Here is a 20,913-nt window from a genome sequence, read left to right as displayed (position 1 = left end):
TGGGTGAGAGTCCAACCTGGGCCTGGGAGCCGGGCCTAAGCCGGCAGCGCCAGGCGGGGAGTTCAGAAGACTGGCGCCTGGCGCCGTGCGCCGCAAGGGCACTGCCTGCTCGGAAGCTGCGGCACCTCCCGATTTTCCGCGGCTCTATAAGGAGTCGCGCTTCGGTAGCCGGGGAGCTGGAGGTCAGAGAGGCAGAAAGCCTGAGCCGCTGAGGCTGGGGACTGTGGGACTGAGGGGGCCTAGGGAGGATGGTGCTTCCGGGTCCGCGGGCTTCAGCCCTGACTCCACCCAGTTCCGCCTCCGAGCGGGAGGAATCTTTGGGCAGGGAGTCGCGGTGGGCTTCTGAGGTCTCCGCGCGCGTTCCTCTGGAGCCTCGAGAGCGTACTCACTTTTCTCGTTTTCCTTAACTCTGCCCTCTATCTTTTTCCTCTACAACGCCATCCCGTGTCCCCCACCCCGGCCTTGTGCCTCCTCAGACGTCTGAAGTTAGGGTTCTACACCAGGGTCTTTCCTCGGCGGCGTCTGGACTCTGCTTACTGCTTGCAGGAGTTGGGCGATCTCTTTTTCCTCTCTTCTTTCCATTCGCACTTAGGGTTTGGGCACACACCTCCCTCACGCACGCACACCCCTTTCCCTTTGGGGAATGGGAGTTCCTTGCCACGCCCTGGGAGTGACTTTTTGTCAACTTTTCAGTTTCTACTTCTGATGGTGAGATCATGATCGTCGCCATCTCTTTATTGGCCCTCCAACCGCTTGTCCCTTGCCTGACCGGGTCTTTGTCGCGGAAAGGGTTTCCCCTCAGTTTTCGGAAGGGATGGGCAGCCGATGAGGGAAGGAATCTCGCTTTTGAGAAATAGGTGTTTAAGGTTCAGTGCAGTGTTCTAATGAGAATAAAAGGCAAGTTAGATTTATTTATTTATTTTAAAAAAGAGCACTCTAGGGCTTTCCAGCAAGCGTTGATGTTGACAAATATTTAGGGGGGGCACCAACTACGGAATAAAGTAGACTGTGCAAAACGACACTGTATTATTTTATTAAAAATGCGTGCAAAAAGTGCTGAGGAGGTAGTGGAAGGGGATACTGATGAGGTGGGAAGGTTGATCCATGGGAAGTCTAGCCTAAGGGTGGAAGAGCTGAAGGCTTGAAATTCATCTGCTTCCAGACCAATCCTTGTCGGCATTAGGAAGGAGATGAATTTTAATTTGGGCTCCAAAAGAGTAAAGGGGACTTGAAATGGGCTAAGAGGAGAGAGAAACTGCTTCCTGATACTGGAGTTGGAATTGGGGAAGGATAGAAGAGGTAGATATAACAGGTGCTGCTGCTGCTAAGTCGCTTCTGTTGTATCCAACTCTGTGCAACCCCAGAGACGGCAGCCCACCAGGCTCCCCCGTCCCTGCGATTCTCCAGGCAAGAACACTGGAGTGGGTTGCCATTTCCTTCTCCAATGTATGAAAGTGAAAGTGAAGTCGCTCAGTCGTATCCGACCCTCAGCGACCCCATGGACTGCAGCCTTCCAGGCTCCTCCGTCCATGGGATTTGCCAGGCAAGAGTACTGGAGTGGGGTGCCATTGCCTTCTCCAGATATAACAGGTGAGGTTCCCTGAATCAAGTAAAATGTGTCAGCAGGGATAGATTGGGAAAGAAATAGTGTTGAAAAGCTTGGGATCATAGGCTACTTTAAAAAATCCTCGTAGTTTGGATATTATTCTGTATCAAATAAAACTGAGAGCAAAAAATTAAGATTGGGTGATTTTTGTTTTTTCATCCTAGGGGAACCTGATTTGAGATCAATTCTTGGAGAACACAAAGAAGTGTGGTGGTATGTTCCAGGTGTGAGTTTAATTTAAAACCAAGAAGAATTTTATCTTATAGCCTGTTTGGTTTGTGGCTATTCTTAGCTACACTCTATAGTTGTCATTTTGAAGCCTGGTGATGTAAATTTATTTTCTTAAGAAATGCATTTGCTGTCCTTGTGCATCATATTACCTGAATTGTAGTCAATTCATTGGGCAGACAATAGTGATTGCTATTTATTGAGCCCATGAATGTTCCAGGCACTATCATAAGCACTTTGTTGCATAATATTAAGAGCCTTATGATGTAGGTACAATTTTTCTAGAAGAAACTAATATGTCAAGAACTTAAGCAACCGCCTAAAGTCACATCGTTTATAAGGAGTTGGGGTTCGGAAGTCAGATTTCTGACTCCAGAGCCCATAGTCTGTCCATGATGGTTTGCTCGTCCCAATGTTCACTTTTGTTCTTGACTCCATTTGTGGTAAGGAGAGGTTATTGTGAGATACATTCGATCATCTTGGCAAAAACACAAGTGATTTGCTTTTAGCTTCTCTGTCAGTATGTATCTGCCGTAAAGTAGCTGCCAAAACCAAGTTAGCTTAACCGCTACTGCAGTGTGGCTAATTGTGTCTTCGAAAACTGTAGTCAGTATTACTATCTCTGATTTAGATGCTTCTCTTTATAAAACTTGTCATACCTCTAAGCTATTTGGGCCTGGACAGAATTTTGCCTTTTATTATATTTTAGGCTTTAAGTGACCTTCTGGGGCACTGGGTCTCCTCCATGACCTTTGCCCCACATGAAGCATTGGAGATGCAACAGAGTATGACGTGTGAGCTCTCTAGGTTTAGTTGGGGAGACAGAGACCCGTCATTCTGAGATAATATAGTATGTAGTATAACAGAGATAGGTGCAAAGTGCTACTGGAGGATGAAGGAAGGTGTGACTGTCAGGGAGAGTCAGGAAGAAGGCTTCTGTGAGGAGGTGACTTGTCAGATAGGTCTTGAAAGGTAAGGAATTTACCAGGTAAGGAAGAGTACAGGGGAGGCCTTGCAGATAGAGAGAGCAGTCTGTGAAAGATATGGGATTTTTACAAGAGCAAAGGTGTGTCCAATAATGAGGGATTCACCTTGGCTGGGGTGCAGATTGTTTCGGGAAAGGAAGGTATAATGGTAGAAGAGTCTGGAAAGATAGGCCAGGGCTCATTTGTGAAGAACTCTGAACTCAATGATGAGAAGTTTGGATGTGCTCACATAGGCCTATGTTTCTCAAAATGTAGGGCATCTACCACTGGTAGTTATGTTGTACTCCCACAAACATTTAAAAATTTTATATATTCTGATGTGGCTTATAAAAAAATAAAACCAAATTACATCATTAAATCTAAGGTTACTTAAGATATAGCTTAGTGAACATAGAAAGTAACCAGTTTTATGTTGATTTAAAAAGAAATAAGTAAATAATCATATACATGGTGTGTGTATATGGGAAAATGAACAGGTAATATTCCAATAACTGAAACTTGGAACATAGTGCTTTTTGGCAATAAAAACATGAAAATGTTTTAGATGAGGAATGTCATGATCAGGTTTTTGCTTTAGGATGTGCTGGAAGGGGACGTGATCAGTTAGGAGGCTGGCAGTCTATTCCAAAGCGAGCCAGTGAGGACCAGGGAGCAACACACGGGAGGAGGGAGCAGAGTTGAGAGACACTTAAGAGGCAGAATCTGTAGGACCTTGTAGGTTTGAATATTATTATTTTATCAGTTTCCAAGGTGGTGCTACTGCTCAAGAACCCACCTGCCAGTGCAGGAGACATAAGAGTCGTGGGTTCGATCCCTGGGTCAGGAAGATCCCCTGGAGGAGGAAATGGCAACACACTCCAGTAATGTTGCCTGAAGAATCCCATGGAGAGAGGAGCCTGATGGGCAATAGTCCACAGGGTCACAAAGAGTCAGACATGACTGAAGCGACTAAGCACGCACACACGCATTTATCAGTGTCATCTGAACTATTTTAAAAGCCTGTAGGCCATGTGCCTATTATCCTTTTTATGCTAAAATGAGCATATATTGCCTAGATCAGGCTATGTTCATATATATCCATGGAGGTAACAGCGGAGGCTGTTGTCATGAGTGGGTTTAGATTATACATAAGCATCCTCACTGTCTTACTGAGTATCCTTGAAAGCTACAAGATACAAGGAGTTATACAAGGAGTATGAGTGTGATCTGTGATCCTTAGCCATCTGAGAAACTCCTTCAAGACTCAGCTCAAATATCAGCACCCCTGTGAAGCGTATTCTGTAACTCCCCCTCCCTCCACCACACACACATGCACACACATATGCATGCACACAGGAAGCAGTAGTAGGTGCGTGGCTTTCACAGGACCCTGCACTTACCTCTCTTCTCTGTCCTGTACTATACCATAGTGTGCTGGTCTGTGGATGTGTCTGTCTCTTCCCTAGACTGTGAGCTCCTTGAGGGCAGGGACCAGCTCTTATGTATCTCCACACCCAAAGCATCCAGAATACTACTCGGTGCATGAAGTGAAGTCGATCAGTCGTGTCCGACTCTTTGTGACTCTTTGTGACTCCATGGACTGTAGCCTATCAGGCTCCTCCATCCATGGGATTTTCCAGGCAAGAGGGCTGGAGTGGATTGCCATTGCCTTCTCCAGGGGATCTTCCCAACCCAGGGATCGAACTGGGTCTCCTGCATTGCAGGCAGACACTTTACCATTTGAGCCACCAGGGAAGCCCACTTGATGCATGGGAGACACGTTATAAATGGTGATTGGGTGAGAAGAATGGATCAACATATTTACATGAATGTAACTCTGGACCTTGGTCCCACAGAGTGCCAAATACCATAAAAAGATTAGCTGTTTGCTGCCTTTGCTGCTTTTGCAGAATGAAGTAGTAAGTTACAGTCACTTGGGTATACAACTTCACTCAGTTCAGTTCAGTCACTCAGTCGTGTCCAACTCTTTGCGACCCCATGAATCACAGCACGCCAGGCCTCCCTGTCCATCACCAACTCCCGGAATTCACCCAAACTAATGTGCATCGAGTTGGTGATGCCATCCAGCCATTTCATCCTCTGTCGTCCCCTTCTCCTCCTGCTCCCAATCCCTCCCAGCATCAGAGTCTTTTCCAATAAGTCAACTCCTCGCATGAGGTGGCCAAAGTATTGGAGTTTCAGCTTTAGCATCATTCCTTCCAAAGAAATCCCAGGGCTGATCTCCTTCAGAATGGACTGGTTGTATCTCCTTGCAGTCCAAGGGACTCTCAAGAGTCTTCTCCAACACCACAGTTCAAAAGCATCAATTCTTCAGCGCTCAGCCTTCTTCACAGTCCAACTCTCACATCCATACATGACCACTGGAAAAACCATAGCCTTGACTAGACGGATCTTTGTTGGCAAAGTAGTATCTCTGCTTTTCAATATGCTATCTAGGTTGGTCATAACTTTTCTTCCAAGGAGTAAGCATCTTTTAATTTCGTAGCTGTAGTCACCATCTGCAGTGATTTTGGAGTCCCAAAAAAATAAAGTCTGACACTATTTCCACTGTTTCCCCATCTATTTCCCATGAAGTGACGGGACCAGATGCCATGATCTTAGTTTTCTGCATGTTGAGCTTTAAGCCAACTTTTCCCCTCTCCTCTTTCACTTTCATCAAGATGCCCTTTAGTTCCTCTTCACTTTCTGCCATAAGGGTGGTGTCATCTGCATATCTGAGGTTGCTGATATTTTTCCCAGCAATCTTGATTCCAGCTTGTGCTTCTTCCAGCCCAGCGTTTCTCATGATGTACTCTGCATAGAAGTTAAATAAACAGGGTGACAATATACAGCCTTGACGTGCTCCTTTTCCTATTTGGAACCAGTCTGTTGTTCCATGTCCAGTTCTAACTGTTGCTTCCTGACAACAGGTTTCTCAAGAGGCAGATCAGGTGGTCTGGTATTCCCATCTCTTTCAGAATTTTCCACAGTTTACTGTGATCCACACAGTCAAAGGCTTTGGCATAGTCAATAAAGCAGAAGTAGATGTTTCTCTGGAACTCTCTTGCTTTTTCCATGATCCAGCGGATGTTGGCAATTTGATCTCTGGCTCCTCTGCCTTTTCTAAAACCAGCTTGAACATCTGGAAGTTCAAGGTTTATGTATTGCTGAAGCCTGGCTTGGAGAATTTTGAGCATTACTTTCCTAGCATGTGAGATGAGTGCAATTGTGCGGTAGGTAGTTTGAGCATTCTTTGGCATTGCCTTTCTTTGGGATTGGAATGAAAACTGACCTTTTCCAGTCCTGTGGCCACTGCTGAGTTTTCCAAATTTGCTGGCATATTGAGTGCAACACTTTCACAGCATCATCTTTTAGGATTTGAAATAGCTCAACTGGAATTCCATCACCTCCACTATCTTTGTTCATAGTGATGCTTTCTAAGGCCCACTTGACTTCACATTCCAGGATGTTTGGCTCTAGGTGAGTGCTCACACCATCAAGATTATCTGGGTCATGAAGATCTTTTTTGTACAGTTCTCCTGTGTATTCTTGCCACCTGTTCGTAATATCTTCTGCTTCTGTTAGGTCCATACCATTTCTGTCCTTTATCGAGCCCATCTTTGCATGAAATGTTCCCTTGGTATCTCTTAATTTTCTTGCAGAGATCTCTAATCTTTCCCATTCTGTTGTTTTCCTCTATTTCTTTGCATTTATCACTGAGGAAGGCTTTCTTATCTCTCCTTGCTATTCTTTGGAACTCTGCATTCAAATGGGAATATCTTTCCTTTTCTCCTTACTAACTTCACTAGAGGTTTCTTTTTTCTTTTCATTTTCTCCCACTTTCCTGTGGTTTCCCTTATCTTTTTTTTTTTTTTTTCCTCACATTTATCCACCCAGCCTGCTGTTCCTTAGGCCGGGCCATTGCTTTGCTCCTCTTAACAGAGTTCACATTGCTCCTGCCCCGATACTCTGCCAAGGATCCACCCCTCCATTCTACCCACCAAATCCAGTTGATTTCATCCTTGAAATCACTCTGAAAGGGGTCTCCTCCTCCTCATAGACACTACTAGTGGGGCTGTAATTTGATCAAGCCTTTGTGGAAAGAATGTGTCAATATCAATCAAAAATCTGCAAATGGAACATAGCTCTCAACTTCTAGGGCTCTATGCTGAGGAAATCAATGTGAAGTTTCTAAAAATTTAGCTCCCAGGATGTCTAGCCCAGAATTGTTTATAATAGAAAAAGAAAAAAGAAAGACGGGAAAAAAAGAAAAAAAATTACTTTTTAGATGTCTAATACTAGAGGTTTGAATTAAATCTATGATGGTACATCTATGGATTACTAAATAACCATATAAATTGATGTTCCCAAAGAATATTTAATGATGTAGAAAGTTGTTTATGATATATTAAGAGAAAATTTAAATTATAAAGCTGATAGATCTGTTTGCACACACACACACACACACACACACACACACACACGTCACACATGTATGCTCACCCCCCAAATCAGTGTACATAGGAAAATCCCAGAATGTGAAATACATAACAAATTATTAATGGAGTTTTCCTTTAAATAGAAAGTTTACATGAGTTCTATTTTTAGCCTTTTCCATATTTTTGCTAATCCTCTATAATAATATATTTTTACATTTTTAAAAAGTTATTTAAAAATGCTTTCTCCATGTCCACTGCTATTACCATTGCCTTAGTATGGGGCATACTGCTCCCTCCTACCCTGTAACACGCATGACTTCTACCCAGAGTTACTACTGCCTCCAGCCTTCCTCCCTTCTAATCCTTTCTCCACCAATGCTGACAGAATGAATGATGTTTCTAAATCACAAGTCTAAAGCTATCCAGCTCTGTATAAAATAGTTCAAAGGCTGCCCATTGTCCTCTAGATAAAAATCTAAATTTCTTAGACTTTTTATAAAGCCTTTGAAAATCAGTTCCCTGCTTTTGTTTCCAGCGTCACTTTTTCCTGTCACAGCTTACTTTTCTTGGAGACTTAGGCCAGTGCCTGATGCCTAATAGGTGTTTAGCTAATGCTACCCAAATATTGGTGTTCATTGTATGGGTTAACTATTGTGTGCCAGGCAAGTTAGCAGTGTTTCATTTCATCCTCAGAGTAAAAACGTTAAATACACACAATAGTTATCCCTATTTACAGATGAGTAAAACTAATTAAATAGAAGTGTAAGAAAGTAATCATAATAAAGAACATTTTTTTCAGAAAAAAATCAAACTCCTCTGTCATAATACAGCTTTCATTTTTCTGCGGCCCCTGCCAGTCTTTGTCAGTATGCATCCAGACTTGCTTCATTCCCTTGGGCAAGTTATATGTGACCACAGCATAACAAGAACAGTCCAGACTGACATGATCTCACATCACTATTCACATTGTGTTAATGTACAGAAATCCTTCCTTTGTGTATACAACACTTCATGCAGGAGAGACAGAAGAGCTCCAATTGCTCTGTTTTTCTTTCTGTTTTGAAATTCTATGTCTTTTGGGATGGGGATGTCAGCAAAGAGCTACAGAAAACTGTGATAGAATTGAATGCACAAGAAACAACGTGTCTCATGGGAGCCAGTGTCATTGGTTAATTTATTTTTTCTAAATGTCATGTAGATGTATTTTCCAGCAATCTGTCCCCAGGGAAGACCTTGGTTGAATTCAACTGTTAATCCTATTTACAGAATGCAGCTCATGCATGCACTATATTCTTGCATTGTTAAGTGATCTTAGACATATGTAGTGGATTACCATAATGACACACAATCAGGTGAATATGAGATATCTGATTTTCTCTACAAAAATATATCAGTGTTCATATTGTCACTCAGGATCCTGCCATGTGGTCTTTCCTTCATTTTTCTTACAAATACCTATTGTGCAAAAATGGATGCTTTTTAAAGGATAGAGGTCCTAAGCATGAATTGTCAGAATAAAATGATACCGCCTTGTAAGGAATTCTCACCGTTGTATACTCCAATAAAAAGAATGCATAGTTCTGCTCCATAATCAAATACATTGAAATTTCAAGTAGAGTTTCATTTGATGATTTATTGTGAGCTTACTATGTCCAAAGCACTTTGCTAGGCACTGCCCTAGATACTTATAAATATCCCCTTTTCATGCCTTCCAGACAGACAGATCTTGTGTACATATAAGAATGAGTGTGAAAGAGCAAAGGAAATAAAGAGAAGCTTTCAACAAGCAGACCCATCATATAAATGAAAATTTACTACACTGAAAATTGGGATACCTGCCAGTGGGGATTTATTCTTTTTTTTTTTTTTTCCTCTGTGGGATATATAGGCAAAAAATGAGCTCCCAGATAGCTGATAAGCAAATGATCTACTTCTCTATTTACAAACTGTTTGAGGGAAGAAACAGGGACTTTCTATACGTCCAGCCCTGCACAAACCTGCTGGGGATGTTGTGAGAGTTATGACTGTGTCAGCTTTTCCAGGGTTTCTGTCTCTACTGCGGAGATTTGGCAGACACCTCAGACAAATTTTATGTCTCTTAAATCTTGCTCAAGATAGACTTGGCTTTTAGATTTATATGTACAAAAAAAAAAAGCGCGAAGTGTTTACCAGTTTGACATTTTTGAAGATCAAAACAGACTGTTTTTTAAAAAAGTTCAGCACACACCTCAGTTTAGTCTACAGAAAGGGCTAATTGATTTTGCTGTTTGTTTCAAACAGCTGAAATGTTTACTTTCTAGAAGTGGCAACTGATCATATGTCTAAAGATTTATATGCCAGGACCCAGTGTTGCGTCCTCTTTTTCTTGCCTGCAAAGTCTCAAGTTTTGCTATAATCCTCATTGTCCTTTTTTTGCCTTTACTGATACATAGTAGAAGGGGCTGTAGGCTGGGAGGTCTGGGGACAGATATTGGCAATCTAGGAGAAAAATAAAAGATGGTTTTTGTTAGCTCCTCCCTGTCCTGCTTTTTGGTTCTCAGTTTTTCAATGGTCCCTTAAGCATGATAGTAATAGGTGAGACTAGGAACTGGAGAACTTTCCATGACTCCATTAATAAGGCCGGTCCAAATATATCAGGCAGGGAGAGCACAAATACAAGTCTGGCTGTAATTCAGAACAGTTGAAACACTGTGTAGAGAATATTACATAAACAACATGGCTTCAGTAGTGAACTGTGAAGACAACTTTGGGGAAATCCCTAGTCAGGGCCCTTCTCATCCACTCCAGCTGCTCTTCTTAGCCAGCAACAACTGCCACTAAGAGCTTCCTGGGGTCGAAACTGTCCCACAGTTAGGCCCCATAATATGCCCTTCTACCATTTCTTCTTCAGTCAAGTCCTTGAACACACTTCACTAGGATTACTTTGGTCACATAATATTCTAATTTTCACCTTTCAAGAGATGCTTAGTTCGAATTTAAGGAGCACTTGATATTCAAGCTTATTTACTCAATAGACATTTAAGCACATATACAGGACCAGGCCTTTTGCCAAGTGCTAGGAATACAGTGATGAATTAGAAGTTGTCCCTGCCTGCCCTTAAGGAGCTCACAGTCAAGTTGGGAAGACAGACAGGCAAACCAATCATTTTATTACAATAACAAAGGTGCTCAGAGAAAGAGCTATGTTATAAGGTATCCTGGGAACGTGATGAAGGAAATTACAGCTAGGGGTGGGCTCCTTACAGACCAGAGTCTAACTGTGCTGAATCACAAGATGAGTGGGCATTGCCTAGAATCTTGGTGGACAAAGGGGTGGTGGGAAAGAATTCCAGAAAGACGGAACACAGCACATGCAAAACAGTCACATGTGTACAAATGAATTGTTCAGAAAAAGGTGAGATATTGTGTATGAGTCACTGAGAGTGTAGAAGAGGGCACAGGATAAGGATCTGGGAAGGTTTCTTGTGGCCAGTTGGTGAAGGAAGTTTGTTAAGGAGCTTGACCTTTATCCTATAAACAGGGATGAGCCAGCACAGGGTTTTAAATGGAGGCATAACATGATTCGATTGGGGGATGGGCTTTATGGGGAAAAAACTGGAGACAGAAAGTCCACCTTTTGACTTGGGAAGTGATTAGGGAAGGCAGTCTGAGAGACCTGCTCTAATCACTTGCCCCTATTCAGGAATGCCATCTCCACTAGGTTGTTCACTGTACAAGGATCACTGTGAATAATCATTTCCTTCTACACGCAGGACAGAGCTTCCTGCACACCTTCACGTGTTGCTTAGCTGAATATTCATTCTTTCCAACTCAAACCAGTGGTCCCAGTAGTAACTGGGGCTTGATACTCATGAAGGAAATCAGAGTTTCAAAGCATAGCTGCTAGTTTAAAAAACCATCTGAGGCTTATTTATTGCTTACTGAGTCAGTGGGTCTGAGGGAGAGAAAAGGACAGAGGGTAAAGAGGTGCCTGTTTAAGAAACGGACTGCAAGTAACACATGAAGAAATGACTGCAGTGGTCTAGTTGTCTTTACTTGAGTTGAAAAATAATTTGAGAACATCTAGTTACAGACAGACAAAAAATGGGCAGCACCCTTGGAAATCCCTAAAGGCCACACTGAAATAAGGAAAGTAGAAGATATAAGGGCCAGAAGTACATGAGTATAAAATAAATGCACGATGAAGAGAACTGTGCCCAAAGGGTCCTATCTAGCCAATCAGTTTTGGAGCATATTATTTCTCTGACTCAGATACTATAAATGGCTTCCCATCATCCATAGAATGAGGTCCAAACTCTTTAGCCTGGCATTCAATACTTTCTGCGGTTTGGCTCCAACCTGCCTTTCCCGTCTTCATACTTCTGTCCTAACAGAACTTATCTGGCCAGCCAGTTACCCTCTCAGACACTGCTTTGGCTTTCCCTCATCTACACTGTGAGCCCTCTCAGGGTAGCGATTATATTTCTAACTGAATCTGCCACAGTGCCTGGCACAGTGTATTGCATGTAGTAGGCACCCAACCAGGTGGCGCTAGTGTTAAAAACCTGCCTGCCGATGCAGGAGACTTAAGAGATGCAGGTTTGATCCCTGGGTCCGGAAGATCCCCTGGAGAAGGGCATGGCGACCCACTAGTATTCTTGCCTGGAGAATCCCATGGACAGGGGAGCCTGGTGGGCTACAGTCCACAGGGTCACAAAGAGTAGGACATGACTGAGCGACTTCACACACACACACACACACACACACACACACACACACACACACACACAAATATATCTATGGGTTGAGTATTGTTCCTCACCCCCGCCATTCTTTTCAGTTTCTCTACTTGTAGTTCACTCAGTCATGTCTGACTCTTTGTGACCCTGTACTGCGACTGCAGCACGCCAGGCTTCCCTGTCCTTCACCATCTCCCGGAGCTTGCTCAAACTCATGTCCATTGAGTCAGTGATGCCATCCAGCCATCTCATCCTCTGTCATCCCCTTCTCCTCCTGCCTTCAATCTTTCCCAGCATCAGGGTCTTTTCTAATGAGTTGGCCCTTTACATCAGGTGGCCAAAGTATTGGAGCTTCAGCTTCAGCACCAGTCCTTCTAATGAATATTCAGGACTGATTTCCTTTAGGATGGACTGGTTGGATCTCTTTGCTGTCCAAGGGTCTCTCAAGAGTCTTCTCCAACAGTACAGTTCAAAAGTATCAGTTCTTCGACACTCAGCCTTCTTTATGGTCCAACTCTCACATCCATACATGACTACTGGCAAAATCATAGCTTTGACTAGATGGACCTTACTACTATGGACTTAATATCCTCTCTACTAAAAATGGCAACTGAGACACTAAATGTAAGGGGTCAGTTTTCAATAAACTAACTGTAAAATTTTTATTTTGAAATAATTTTAAATATAGAAAAAATATTTATAAAAGAATCATAAAATGTAGAGAACAGGTGAGGGCACTGAAGGAGGCTTCCCAGAAAAGGGACACCCTGGTTACTGTCTTAAAGACTAAGTCATTATTGATATACAGCAAAAGACAAAGAGAAGAAGAAGATTTTTTAAAAAGTCATATAAGGACTGTCACGTATCATTCACTCAGATTCACCAATTTTTAACATTTTACCGTATTTGATTTATGCTTCGACATATAAATATGGTTATTTTGTTCTGAAACATTTGAAGTTGAAAAAGCTGTACCCTTTACCTACCCTTCTCCTTTTTCCCTCAACCTTTTATGATGAAAAAATTAAGTATATAGAAAAATTGAAAGAATTACACAGTGAAAACCCATATAGCCACCATTCAAATTCTAGAATTAGCACTTTATTTGCTTTATCACCTTTTTCTCCATCTGTCCATCTTTTTATGCATTTCAGATTGGGTTGCTGACAGCTATATTATTCTAAGTTCTTCAGTATGTGTATCATTAACTAGATGAACAAACTATTTTATGTTCTGAAGTCAAGCTGTTCTTCCAATTATACCTGTGTTTACTGTGTTGCAAAACTTCTGGTCTACCTGTGGATCTTAGATCTGTTTGGCCATGGGACGCAGGTCTCTGACGCACTTTTGGATGATGTCCCTCCAGTTCACCTAGTACAGTGCCAGACACGCATTCCATAAACACCACTTGACACTGATGAGCAGAGACAAGAGCTAGAGCTAGGGGAAGAGTCACAATAAAACTAGAATTAACTAAGGGAGTTATGCACAGAGGGCCATGAGTGAATGAAATAGAAGCTGGAGCTTGAAGAATTGGGGAAAGATGGGGGCCTTAGACCACCTGGTACTTTCAGCAGTACTTTTATGTGCTGCTTTCCAACCCTCTCTTTAGAAGGAGAGATTCCAGGAAACTAGGGACAATTGCTGCTCAGCAGAGTACATGACAAGTTTCCTTGCTACTACTTAGGCACCACCAATTAGTATAATCATGTCACTTCATGAATATGCTAATCTACAGCAAGACTCAGCTTAGTTTTAGAGAGTATGGATGGGCCACTGAAAACCTCTTTCAAACTAAATCTGTGCTACAGGCCAAAGAGTACTTGAGTTCAATGAACCCTAGTTTCCTTTCTCTTTATAACCTTTCCTTTCTTGCTCTGTTGCTTATGAATACAAGTACAGCTCTAATATGCATTTATTGAATTATTACGTTGTGCCAAGCACTGTGCTAGTTGCTACCACACCATTAACACTTTCCAACAACCCAGTGAGTAAGTACTACTTCTTTCCCCATTTGCCAGATAAGAAAACTTGAGACTCAATGTGGTTAAGTACCTTGTCCATAAGCCAGAATTTAAGAAACTCAGGTTTGTCAGACTGCAGAGCCCAGTAGTGTTAACCACATTGTTGGATAAAATTCTTGTTTTAATTGTCTATCCAGTATAAATGTAAGGAGATTTACATTTACTGTATTGACTCAGAAAGTCCAATTGAATCACTGAATTAAGAAGGAATTCAGTCATTCAGACTTTAATCATTAGACTGTTGGTATAGGAATGGATTCAGATTGCTTGAGTTCAAATCCTAGATCTATCGCTTAGCAGTTGGGTGACTGCAAGCAAGTTACTTAACATCAGTAAGCCTCAGTTTCCTTGCCTATAAACTTAGGATGATAATACATACCATATAGTTGTGTCGTGAGGAGTGATTGAAAAAATAAAGTATCATGCCATGTTTGGAATGCAGTAGGTACTTTGCATAATTTAGATCACTTCCTTCCTTCTTCCCTTTAGGGACCAGACCACTTACCTGTAGCTTTCATTTGAGGAAAACAAACTGTTCCTGAAACAGTTTTTGAAGAGAAACGTTCTGAAAAGGAATATTGGGCTGACTATTCCCAAGGCACATTTGCCCAGTGAGTAAAGACAGTTGCCCGGCTCTAATGTGATGCATGTTTCAAAAAAAGCTAGAAACATGAATTCTTAGGAGAGTTGGGGTGGCCCATCTCTCTGCTTCCTGAAGATTAGGGCCAAATTGTGACATCATCTATTTTGTTGCTAGACTAAATTTCATAATTCGCATAGAGTATTAGACCTGGGATATTGGTAATCCTACCCCAATCATTTCAAAGAAAGCAGGCTGAGTTAAAAAGAGGATAAGAGACTTGACCAAGGTCAAACAGTGAGAACAAATTGGAGAATGCAGTTTTACCAATTCCTACTTAGTGCTGTACTATGGTTCATTGTGGGCTCTCAGGCAGGTGAAAGCAAGGCTTGATGTGTGCTCTTTGCAGGAGCTTGAACTGATTGGACTCTCAGGGTTTGGTACAAGTTTGATTGATTCAGAAAACATGAAGCATTGGTCTAGTTCAGATCGATTCACTAGTTGTTACTGCTTTCAAGCTATTAACAGTTCCATTTTGTTGGGATTTAGAAAACGAGTGTTGTTTCTTCTTGTTTAGGTTCATGGTTTGGTTCAAGTTTCATTGTTATTTGAAATCTTGCACTGGAATTTTTGTTTTTGATAAAAGTACTCAGTATCCAAGGTGGTTAACAACAGGAATTCATTTGAAAAGATCAGTCGGGCATGGTGACGGTTGCCGAGAAGGAGCTCAAGTGGATTAGGGAACCACTAGTGTTTATGTTCTGGAGACTGAAATTAGGATAATGGAAACATTGCAATGGGCTTTGATGTATATGTTTGTCTATTTGTTTTTATCAGGATTCTCTGATGCTTTAATTTCCATTCTTGCTAATATGGGTTGAAACTGCTGCCTTCTACCCTAGTTTATTGCCTTTGGGGACATACTATCAGTCATGTTCTAGACATGATCCTCACCTTTTGACAAAAGATCATCTTTCCTGGCCTTTCCCCTTTACTTTGAATGGGCCTTCTGAGGAACTTGGGAAATATGAATTTCAAGCTTACATGCGTGCAACAATTCAGTTGCAATGCCCAATGGCAGATCAGCTTGGTTCTGAAGTACTACCTTTGTTCCTTTCTTACCAGTGTGTATTTTAAAGTCTCAGGCCAGCTTCCTTTGCTGTAACTGAAGTTGGGCTGACAACTTTATTAGTGACCAGCCATGCCACAGATGTGTTAGTCACTGAGTTGTATCCAAGTCTTTGCAACCCCATGGAGCATAGCCCACCAGGCTCCTCTGTCCTTGGAATTCTCCAGGCAAGAATCACTGGTGGAGGGTTGCAATGATGAGGCCCCTTAGAGAACTGTGTTCTACCCACCTGGCTTTCCAAATGCCAAAGGAAAGTTCTGGTGCCAGGTCTACCAGTGCTTTTTCAAGCTCTTGACTGTTTACCTAAGCAGTTGGAAGGCTAAGATTACAGCTATGGTAGTAAAAGGGCCATTTCTAGTACCTCAGAAGGCAAGCACTTTCTAGGAGGTGAGGTTTTGGATGATTCTAGCAAGTGTTTTTCTGCATAGGGGGAAAAAAGCTCTCACTTCAGATTCTTTTACTCTCCTTCCCTCCTCTCTCTTCTCCTCTACTTATCCATTTTCCCCATTGATTTAATATAGAATTTGGATACATATTTTACTGAAATTTTCAGTATTGGCAATGACATTTAAGGGGGCAATTAGAAAAAACAAAGTTGTCTTTCTTCTCACAGGAAGTAGGCTAGGTACTTTTTTGAGTTCACCGATGGCATTGGAGGGGGCCCAGGGAAGCTGCCATCTGATATTTCTGCTATACTCCCACCTTTCATTGGGCTGCTTCAGATTTGGCCCATGTGGACAGACACATACTTTGGAAACCACCATACAGATGAAAATCAGGACATGTGGGATTTGGCTGAACCATAGGCCCCTAGACGTTGCCTGGATTGTTGGCCACCCTAGGACTTCATGTACTAAAACTGTGTCCCAACTGAAGCCAGCTGGTCCCTGTATATATAGTATCAAAGCAGCTTGGAGCCTCATAAAGCATGACTTTGGAGTTTTACCTTGTGGATTTAGATAATCAACCTGAATCTTTTTCCACACACTGGGCAGTAAGGATGTATCGGGTTAATAGGAAGATTTAACAAAAGGAGATGCTCGTTGTCTAGTAACTTTCATTCCAGATGGGACATAATACTAGACCTTACCAAAAACTTGACTGACTTTTTAGAAAGGAAAGAAGGGATTAGAAGGCTTCTGTCTCTTTAATAAACTTTTGATGTATTATATATCAGATATTAAAGTTTTTCTTTTCAAAAAATTTTCTCCTGTGGAATTTTAAGAGCAAACACTAGTTCCTTCTACTTTTAAAATTAGAAGAGTTGGATAATGTTTCATGAAAGTATATTGGTCCTTTCTTTTTATTTTCCTTATATGATAGAGGTGTCTCATTTCAGTCATTTAGGCAAGGTTTGTCTCAGGGTATAATAATAATAATCCCATACAATTTTATAGTCCTTTACAGTTTACAAAAGCATTCTCATAACTATTATTTCATTAACTCTTCATAGCAATCCTATGTGCAGAATGGGTACAACTATGTACAATTGATAAAATAAGGGAACTTATCCTGCAAGAAGTTAAATGACTTGCCCAGGGTAACACAGCTAGAAAGTTGTAGAACTGGAACTTGAACTCAGGTTTCCTGATACTCAACCCCAGTACTCCTCCAGTTGTGTCGTGTTTTCTTCCTGAGACTGTCTCCTTTTTCTTCCTACTCATGATTCTTTTTGCAATAAGTTTAAAAAAAGGTGCTTCAGTTTAGCAGATGAGTAAATTAAAGCACTTATAAAGTGCCTTCTTCAAGATCACCTGTGGAGAGATTCCTGCACCTAGCTCCTAGCTTCTCACGTGGAATATAACTGAACTATTTTTAGGTATAGATATTGTTTTTCAATGTTAACTATATGCACAAAAGTTGTGTAATCCATTGATTATAGGTATGAAAGCTGCACCTGGGGAATGGGACTAAGGATGGTTGGCTTAAAATAATTAGCTTCTTGCCTTTTTGTTAAGAGATGTCATGTTCAGTATAATTTAATTTCTTTATACTTCCTTTGCTTCCAGACTTTTAAATACAATTCTTTAGGGAAAATTAGCAAATATTCATTCTGAATGTTGATTTCTCAGGCACAAGGGTGGCTGGAGGAAAAAGAAAGCAGAGGGGTGACTTTCCATGCTCTATAAGAGTGGGCAGGCATTATTTTGTTTAGGGCTGTGAGCTAAGATTCCTTCTAAGGCATGCAAATCGTAAAGTTCTGATTTGTCAACTGCATGCTGTTTCTTTAGGCACTGATGTATGAAATCCCGAACGAATTCTCCGATGAACATACTGCTAATTGCTTCTCCACCTGCTCTCCAACCTCCGCCACCCCACCCCCTCCACTCCCAATTCAGCCTATAAGTGTCCGTCATTGGAGATGGATGGTGACACATGCAGTAATAGCAATTCATAAAAGCCAGTTCCAGCCCTTGTCTTCAAGGCTCCTGGATTTTCCACTGCCTGCTTTTGTGTAAGTGAAGTGGATGGAAGTGCTACTGGCATCGGAATCCACCTCCCTATGCTCCGTTGCTAGAGCTCAGTTGCTCGGCTGAAGCTAAGCTAAACAGAAGCATCGGATCTGAGCTGAATTGTAGCTGTTTTTTTTTTTTTTTTTTCCCTCAATGGGGAGGTGGGTTAGGGGTAGTGTGTAGTGGGGGTTTGGGGTGCTTTGGCTTTTCTTTTTGTGAAGAGAAGTGGTTAAGGCAAGAATAACTCACGGTAGCATAGACAACGTGAAACAATTCCCTGAAGAGTGTCACGATGTTCCTAGTCCAATATTCAGGTATAGTATGTTTTATTTCATCTGAAAATTGTCTTTTGTTTCAAAGTGCATTCCTTTCTTATTTTGCCTCCAGTTCAACTGTACTGAAGGACAAATAAGGTTCTAATGAGCTAAACAAAATAGCTGCATAACATATGCCTGCCCCTAGCTATAATGTTTGTAGCAGATTGCTATGTAAGATCTGGGTTCTCTGTTAAATTGGTAGTCCCGATCCCTTAATTGTGCATGCTTCTCTGCTGTATTCTTGTATTGAATTTCTCAAGTCTTATGTCTGCAACTGGTAGTCTGTGATCTAGCCTAGAGTGTTTGCACAGAAGACAGTGCTTTGGAAGCAAAAAGCAATTTTTAAAACACTTAGTATGTTGTGTTTCTCTTGAGTTTATTAACTCTATTTGTTAATTGGTTGTCTAGATTTGAGATATAGTTAAGAGTAAGTAAATTTCAAATAGGAAGCATTCCAGAATACATTTGTTTGGTAAATTTATTTTTATTTTATTAACTCAGATTGATAAACATTATATATTATTGTTGTTTGTTCTCCTGGTAGAAAAAAAGTGCTGGAAAGAGCAAGGCTAAACATGCCAGCTCCAAACCATCTGTATTGTAAAATATCATTGGACCAGAAGTGTTCTTTAAGTATTCTCTTAAGCTTTCAGAAACATATTGGTCCATAATAACGAAGAACTTAGAGACTGATCAGGTATTGGTGAATGTTGTTTGAAAGGCTTCTTATATAGCACTTAATCAGAAAGGATCCTCCCAAATAAAAAAGCCTTGAGAAAGTTTCACTTTCTTGCCGAGCAGAACAGAAGCTTAGTTTCTACAACCACATGTTTTGATAAGTTTCAATATCATTTATTGTCAAGGGCTTACACCTCCATTCTTGCTTTATTGTCCTTAAAATATTGTGCTCCTGTGCTTAAGAGCTAAAAGATCATGTTCTGTTTTGATACGTGGTTTGACAGTTGATTTCGCTCCTCATTAATTGGACAGCATGCAGATGATGTGGAGAAGTGAGTGAGTGACAATATTTCAAGGTTACGCTGAAGAGCATACAGTGAACCTTAGTGCCTGGACCAACAGCTGCTGAATTGAATTGTCTGCAATTAAAGCAACAGCAGGTTTGTGTAGTCTCCCTGCAGCCCGTTTATTTGAATTTATAGCTTCAGTTTCTTCTTTGAGTAGCGGTTGGTTTGTTTCACTAAGTGTTGGAGAGTTGTGCTTGTTGGATGTTTTCTCCATACTCTAATGCATGCTTGACTCCAGAAGAGCCGTCTCTGTACCTTTTTAATGTGTGAAGTTGTTGAGGTTTTTCTCTTTGGATGAAAACCAGAGACTATCTCGTTTTCTCCACTGCAAAACTAAATAGATATATTTTCATGGAAAATACTGCTTTATTCAATAAATAGAGATTTCTCATGGACCTGTGTTACTGGTTTAAATTTCAGGCAGTGAAAAATGCTGGAAAATGTTATGTTACTGGAATTTCTATATCTGGAAAGAACTTCTCTATGCTAATAAAAATGTTTATGTTAAAAAAATAGTGACATTATCTCTTTGCCATCTCTGAATTCCAGGGTGACCTAATGAATAATATCAAAGCTAACTAGGTGGCTTTTATGACTGAATTGTAATTGTATACTAATAGTGAATACTTGCTTCATTTCATCATGGTTTTTTACTCTGTTAAAAAAACAACTTATAATTACTATATAGTTGTTGGTTATTGATTCATAGGGGATATAATGTAAAACATTTACACAATTATTTTACATATACTTGATCAATCTTTTCTCATAACCACCCTGTGTGAAGTCAAGTGGCATAATGATCTCCATTTTAGAGGTAAGAAAACTGGGACTTAGAGGATAAGGAACTGGCCTGACGTCTCACATCTAACAAGTGGCAGAGCCCAGACTCAGTGGTTAATTGATGTGATTCAAGAACCTGTGCTTTTTCTCACCCTTATACTAGGCTGCCTCTCAGTTGATGGATCCAGGGTAAATTTGACTTAAGCTACTAGTCAAGAAGACTAAATTCAGTCATTTACTTAAAAAAAATGTTATCTGATAGAACTCTAGAGATTTTGTCAGAGCTATTTTTAGCCCAACATTTATTTTAATATGTGAGTGCTTTCCAGATTAATTTTATAGATTATGTGGAAAAACATTAGTGTTTTGATTAATTTATACATCAATATGAATGAAGGTAGAGCCTTGTAAAGTTATTGAGAAGTAAAATGTTGTCCAATTGAAAAGGTTAGTGTGGGATATTTTCCTTCTAAAACAAGCTCATTTGTTTTTAATATTTCTGCTCTACAAACATATACAATTGTTTTGGTAAAAGTATGTGTATACTTTAAAATATACTGGCCAAGTATGAAGGGCTTATGTTTTAAAATTTGAGTATTTTATCCAGGTCAATAGAAAGGATATACAGCTGGCTCAGTTTCACACT

The 20,913-nt window shown here is 40.9% G+C and overlaps 1 protein-coding gene across 12 annotated transcripts in view; it reads left to right on the top strand.

The window, feature by feature from the left end:
• Nucleotides 1-20,913, top strand: part of ENOX2 (ecto-NOX disulfide-thiol exchanger 2) — a 291,413-nt gene continuing 270,500 nt past the window's right edge. For 2 of the 12 annotated variants that reach the window (XM_044937251.2, XM_025276941.3), the window contains exons 1-2: nucleotides 1-182; nucleotides 1,771-1,819. Coding sequence is in view for 2 of the 12 variants with exons in the window: in XM_025276939.3 (XP_025132724.1) it covers nucleotides 18,435-18,456 (22 nt within the window). In the remaining 10 variants the exon portion in view is untranslated. Of the gene's footprint in view, nucleotides 183-1,770; nucleotides 1,833-12,415; nucleotides 19,578-20,913 lie in introns of those variants that run through there. The other 10 variants (XM_044937252.2, XM_044937248.2, XM_025276944.3 and 7 more) reach the window with 9 other exon arrangements.

The sequence above is a fragment of the Bubalus bubalis genome, chromosome X, assembly GCF_019923935.1.
Source record: "Bubalus bubalis isolate 160015118507 breed Murrah chromosome X, NDDB_SH_1, whole genome shotgun sequence".
NCBI classification, from domain to species: Eukaryota; Metazoa; Chordata; class Mammalia; order Artiodactyla; family Bovidae; genus Bubalus; species Bubalus bubalis.
The sequence above is the reverse complement of the archived record's forward strand: the minus strand, read 5'-3'. Positions and strand labels throughout refer to the sequence as shown.